This window comes from Stegastes partitus, unplaced genomic scaffold, assembly GCF_000690725.1.
Source record: "Stegastes partitus isolate 25-593 unplaced genomic scaffold, Stegastes_partitus-1.0.2 Scaffold80, whole genome shotgun sequence".
Taxonomy (NCBI): domain Eukaryota; kingdom Metazoa; phylum Chordata; class Actinopteri; family Pomacentridae; genus Stegastes; species Stegastes partitus.
Window position 1 is genome coordinate 299,010 of NW_007577811.1, and position 6,677 is coordinate 305,686.

Sequence of the window (6,677 nt, forward strand, 5' to 3'; positions counted from 1 at the left end):
TCTCATTTCATTGGGTCCTGTGCTCTTTTTCAATCTCCACTAGTTTTTTTTTTTTTAAATAATTTTTAATATCCTCTCATTGCTTTTCCTCTTCGTTTCCATCTCCTTTCCTCCTCTTTCCTCTCTTCCTCTTCCTCTCCTGCTAGTCTGTGATAGGCAGCATTAGCCAGTGGGTGCCGGGCGGCCTGATTACTGTAAACCATCCACAGCTGCAGCAGCCTAATGAGGAAAACACTCCCATCAGCCGGTAATTGCTGTTTAGGAAGCTGGTTGGCACGAGCGTTGCAGAATTCGCTCAGACCGGCTGCCGCGCAAATCACAACCCGCCTGGCAACTCATCGACAGCACAGCATGTGTCACTCTGTTGGTTTCCACGATTTTTTTTTTTTTCTTTTTTCTCACAAAAAAACTGAGAAATTCATGTTTCTTGCTCTAGCACCTCCTGCTTGGTATTCTTCCCTTCAGACTTATGAATGATATTGAAGCTAATTTCTGAGATGAAGAATGAGAGTGTGGTAGTGTGAAAAATAGGGAATCGGAGAGAGAGTGTAAATTAGAGAGAGGAATATGAAAGAAGAAAGAGTGATACAAGATAAGACGAACTGAGAGAACGAAAAAAGGGAAATGTAATGAGAATGAGCAAAAGGACAGACAGCAAAAAGGGCCAGTGAAAAGTGAAGGAATGTGACAGTGTAAGAGCAACTAAAAAGATGAAGAAGGAGCTATTTCAGGATAAAGCTGCCAGTTGTCCATTTTCTGTACCAAACAGGGAAATACCAAACCCAGTAAACAGGACAGATTTATGTATTTTGCTGAGATCTATAGTCTGTCACATGTTTGTATCATCTACTGTGTGTGTTGAAGAAACATCACCTTAGTCTTCTACTTGCTTTTATTATTGTTGGACAACAGGAGTTAAACAAAGATATAGCAACTGTGTATCTGACTACAAAGACAATACTTGTTATTAATGTAAAACATAAATATACAGAATTTTTCACCTTTAATGACAAAAAAGATGGTAAACGAGAAATGTGCAAGAGCATCACAGAAAAGGTACAGAAAGGATATGAGAAATAATTTAGCAGGTAACATAAAATTAGAGCGAAGAGGAGTATGAAGCAAGGAAAGGGAAACAACAAAAACAATATCAGCCATGTGTTATTACAAGTCAGAGAGACAGTCTTTCAGAGAAACAAGGCAAAGATCAGGCAATAAAAATGTTGAGACATTCTTTCCTTTCCCTCCTAGAACCCCCCAGACTGCAGTAAGGCAAGAAAGCTGGTGTGTAACATCAATAAGGGCTGTGGTTATGGCTGCCAACTCCACCATGTCGTCTACTGTTTCATGATCGCTTATGGCACCCAGCGCACACTCATCCTGGAGTCTCATAACTGGCGGTATGCTCCTGGCGGCTGGGAGACCGTCTTCCTGCCCGTCAGTAACACCTGCACGGACCGCTCTGGGGCCAGCACTGGACACTGGTCAGGTGGGTAGACACACACACACACACACACACACACACTAGCACAATAAACTATACAGTTACAGCCTCAGTGCTGCCAGTGATGATTGTGGTTGGTTGCTTAATAATGAAATTGCACTCATGGTTTTTGGGCTATCCCAGTAAAAAAACAGGGTCTGCCAAACCTTCTATTTGTGCTGCTACAGCAAAATCAAATGTGAACTCCCTGGCTAAGCAGCACTATGCAATTCCTGTTAAAGAAAGTACTTTGGCAGCCAGTGTAGCTGCAGAGAGTTACTGTTCATATGTTTATTTGCCAAAAAAAAAAAGTAAAAATAAAAAATGGCCTACAGTATGGTTATTGCTTTACTGTCTGATAGAGGCTGACACTGCAGGGAATATTCTTTTATTTCAAATTTCCTACATTTATCTTTTGTTTCCTAGTCTTGTTGTTTATGTCTGACGTTAAAACTTAGCAGCAGTTGTAGACCCTGTGTTCATAGTGAACACCATGTTTAAGCATAAGTTAGTTACAACTGGTACGAGAATAATACAGATTAAAGATTGATGTGCTGACTGGGAGGAAATGAATCTTCCTATTAATGCAAAGGTGGCAAGGTCGTGTATAAATGAACAGTTATATAAATTGAAATTGTGTTTTTAATATGATTAATGGATAGTGCTTACAGCGTAAGCTTGTTTCCCTCAACTAAGCAGAGAAAACCAAACCATTGGTAAACAGAGATCCGTTATGATTTGGAGGTTTTACTCTTAAGATTGTGCCTGCCTTCTTCTTTATGATTTTTTCTTTCTTGCTTCTTTTCTTTGTCACCACTATGTCCTTTTAGCTCTCATTTTTCTCCTATTCCTTCATTTGACTTGCTCTCCTGGGCTCTCCCGTCTTATCTCCTGCTCTCCCACTGCCTTTCCTGTCTTATTCTCCTTCCTTTCATATGTCCGTTTCCATAATCTAATGCATTTCTTTCGTGTCCGTCTTATAAACAGCCTCCTATGGATTCGTATATGCCATATGGCTGCTTAAACCCAACAGGCAACTAACTATAAATGCCATTTCCCACCTCAGAGCCTTTATAGTTCTGAAATGTTGTCCTTATATAATCCTACATTTTTGCAGAGACAGTAGTTTATTTTGATCAAGTCAGCTAACTGGCTGGGCATACCTAATGCAAGCCTTATATGTATTTAACTACACATGTGGTCATGCCTGTTTTGTTAGCAGTGCAAGCAAGTACATTCCTTGGGGCAGTAAACCATAGAGGGATGCTAAAGCCTTGGATTAATAAATAGATGTACATTAAATATCTCACTAATTAAGTGGAATGTTTGCCAATGCCAATACAGTTGTCTTAATGTAGTGAATACTGATGTCTCGAAAGCTTCCAATGGTGTCAGTAGGAGGTACCAGTACCAGTTACCAGGTAACAGTAGATACCCAATGATGGGGGCTCACCATTATGCTCCAATTTTCTCTTGTTATTCCCAAACTCTTGAAATCCTGTCTCTGCAAGATCATTTTAGACAAAATCCTACCAATTCTTAATTTTTATAATATTTTTTATTGTTTTTGTTTATGTGGAAAATTGACTTTCCTGGCAGTTTATGTAGCAGTCCTGCTAAATTCAAATTTCTTCATATATCTTTACATGGTTAGCCCACTTTCTGCTACATGTTTCCCTTAGGATGTGAGACATTTATAGACCGAGAAAGGATGAATGGTATATGCAACTATGACAGGTTATTTCTGTCAGGGAAACATATTGCTTGGGGGGAACATCAAAGATAGCGAGGAAGTCATTATGGGACCTGCTGATTTTCTTCCCACAAATGAAAAATGAGAAAAGCAAAACATTACAAAAAAATCCACATTGAATTAACAGTAATGCATAGGGTGGCTGTCTATGATTTACGCTACAGCTGAGATAAAACTGTCTAAAAGAAAAGATAATGAAATAATTGGTAAAACAAAACAAGATGCTGGTTTAAACAAAAGGAAAACATTTTATTAAATCATCAGCATACGGTGACAATATTGATAAAGCCTTGCCTCACCCTACAAGGTGTGATGAAAACAATTACAAAAAGCAAAAAGTCTGCTCAATTTGAACTTGACCACAATCCCCTTCATATACTCTTCTTGCGCTGCTCTGGGTGCTCATGACATGGATTAAAGTCTCTCTGTAAGTCTTGTTCTATCAGCATGTAAAGCCCCCTATTCAATGTGCATTGGAGCTCCTCTACTGTTTTGAAATGGTGACCTTTCAACTTGAATTTTATTCTGGCCCAGAGGAAGAAGTTGCCCACAGACAAATCTGGTCAATAGAGTGGGTGAGAAATAACAACTGTGTTGGTGCAGCCAAAAAGTCAGTGCTTTTATTAACGCACACTCAGCATGATGACGGAGTACCCAGGTACCATCATGTCATAGTCTGGGTCTGGTTTGCGCCAAATATTCTCCAGAATGTTGTTTTTTTCCCCTTAGAACCCCCAAGATGCTACAATAGAACTCAGTGTTATTGGTCTCACCCTTGTAGACAAATCCACAGTGCACAACTCCTTATCCAAAGACAAAGACGAAGCACACTCTAGGTGCACTCTTGACATGGTACAACGTCTTTAGTCTTGGTGACTGTGGGCACTTCCACTTTGAAGACTGCTGTTTGGTCTCTGGGTTGTAGCTGGAGACCACACTCTTGTCACCAGTATTGATCCTTGACATGAAGGTTGGATCCTCTTGGGGCTGTTGCCAGAGATCTTCACAGACTTTACAAAGACATACTAGCAGGTGGCCCCAAGACTACTCATACCTGTTGGCACCGCATTACCATGCCCGATCCATTCATGCACAATAAAAACAAAATCAGAACTTTTTGATCACACCTCATGTAGTGTGTCCACCCTACCCATATTACCCAAGGTTTACCCACCTAATCTGTCTCTTGGCTAGGGATACTGGTGACCAGTGCTGATGCTGCTCTGGTACCAAAACAATACTTGCTTGGCCTTCATTGAGAAATATAGGAATGTTTTCTACAAAACCTGCTGTGCAAGACTTAACCTGGGTAAAAAAACTGTTTACATTTATCAAGAATGTGTGGTATACATGTGGATATGTATTGTATTTGTTGCTGTTCTCGAACTTTTCTGTTCAATGGATAGCGTGAGAGACATTCATACCATCGCGTGCTTGGTGTGACAGACTAAACTCTGCAGAGGAAACCAGTCTCCTTGTAGAATAATGGTTCATTGATCAAATGACTAATTTGCCAGAAAGTGTTTTCCTTTGAGGTTGTCTGTGGAGATATTACTGCCTTATGTGTGAGTCTGAGAGCAGCAGGAGAAACATAATGTTCCCTGCTATGTAAAGACTGGAACAAGAGATCTCAAAGTTCATAAACTCAGTCTCAAATGTATTATGAATGGAGAGGCCAGTATTTTGTGTCTGGATGGTGTCAGTCACAGCTCTCTAGTTTCATTGCTCTGTTAATTTTATGAAATATTTATTGTACTCAGTATCCTTCATATTCTTAACATACAGTGTAGGAATTCTGTGTTGGTGCAGACACATATACTTAAGTGGTGATGCAAACAGGAAATATATACAAAGGCTTTAGACTTAAGACAAAATTTACAAGAGCTTTATGACCTAGTCGGTAGCTGTTGGAGGAAGACATACTGCATATCTGTACATTTGTACCAAGAAGTGCAGGCCTCAAAATATGTCCATTCCCCTTTATGTGAATCATGCCAATGCTGTTATATAAGCAAAGACAGGCCTGGGAATATTTTTTTTTTGTTCAATATTTAATGCCCCTACCAATTCATATTCAGTTCATGCTCCAGCATACACACACACAAATTCAAGCCTCTGTTTCTGGCCTTGTTTTTATCATGTTTTTATGTACCCTTTCTGTGAAAGGCCATTTTTAATGACTCATTATGCCTTTTTTTTGGTAGTGTGTTATGGAGGATGCATTTGCAGCTGTGTTAGGGCCTATCCATGCAAGTTTCAAAAGCCACTTTAGTCTGACAGAACATAGGCCTCAAACTTGTTTTCATGTGAATCAGGGGTTTGCACACACACTTTAGAAGAAAAAAAAAAACTTGGCTCGAGGTTTAAGACTGAGAGAGAGAGAAGGATGTTTCTGCCATGCATATCTCTTTTAGTGAGATGAGATTATCTGGGGCCGTTTGTTAGCGTTTGTGTGGGTAAATGCATGTTTCTTTTTATTATTTTATTTGGATTTTATCATTATCAGACTACCTTTGTACATGCTTTTTTATGTCCTTGCGTTTCCATAGACATTTTGCTGGGTGGGTACATGCGTGTTTGCATACGTGTGTGTGCTGTACACTTTTGTTCACACATGCAGGGGTGCATCATGCACATATATGTGTCACTGTGTGCAGGCAGTTGGTCTTGAAGTGTAGGGAAGTCTGACAGTGCACAGAGGCTTTCTGTTGCCCAAAGAAGTGACCTCTATAATCAGCCCTGCTCATCTCTCTGCCCAGGACTTCATCCAAGCAGGACTCAACCCGAGGAGGGGGGGCATTGCTGAAAGTACAGTACAAGTACAAAAAGAAAAGTACACTGTATAATGATCGATGAATCATTGTAGCTTTTTATCAACCAAAAATACCAAACATTTGCATTTCAAGTCTTTCAAATTGAGCATTTGATGCTTTAATGTGTTTGAAATAAATGGAATGCCTTGGGGTTTGGGGTTGTTGGTTGTAGTTACTATTTTTGCCTTGGGGAAATTGTGATGAGCATTTTTCACTAGTTTCCTACATCATATAGACTTAACAATTGATGAATATGCAGATATAACATCTCCATTAATGATAGGGTACATAATCAGCTGTTTCATCATCAAACTTGAATCCCCAATGCCTCATTTTCTTCCTGTTCTTCTTTGGCCCATATAGGCGAGGCCCATGATAAGGATGTCCAAGTTGTGGAGTTGCCCATAGTGGACAGTCTCCACCCTCGACCCCCCTACTTGCCCCTGGCTATCCCTGAGGACTTGGCTCCACGCCTGCAGCGTCTGCATGGTGACCCATCCGTCTGGTGGGTGTCCCAGTTTGTCAAGTACCTGGTGCGCCCTCAGGCATGGCTAGAGAAGGAGATCCAGCAGAGCACTGCCAAGCTGGGCTTCAAACACCCCATCATTGGGTAAGCTTGCACAGCTTT

General features: G+C 40.4%; 1 protein-coding gene across 1 annotated transcript in view; it reads left to right on the forward strand.

Moving 5' to 3' along the window:
- fut8b (fucosyltransferase 8b (alpha (1,6) fucosyltransferase)) overlaps positions 1–6,677 on the forward strand; it is an 88,886-nt gene that overhangs the window by 69,666 nt on the left and 12,543 nt on the right. The window contains exons 6-7 of the mRNA XM_008276747.1: positions 1,252–1,489; positions 6,413–6,659. Of these exons, the coding sequence (XP_008274969.1) occupies positions 1,252–1,489; positions 6,413–6,659 (485 nt within the window). The remainder of the gene's footprint in view (positions 1–1,251; positions 1,490–6,412; positions 6,660–6,677) is intronic.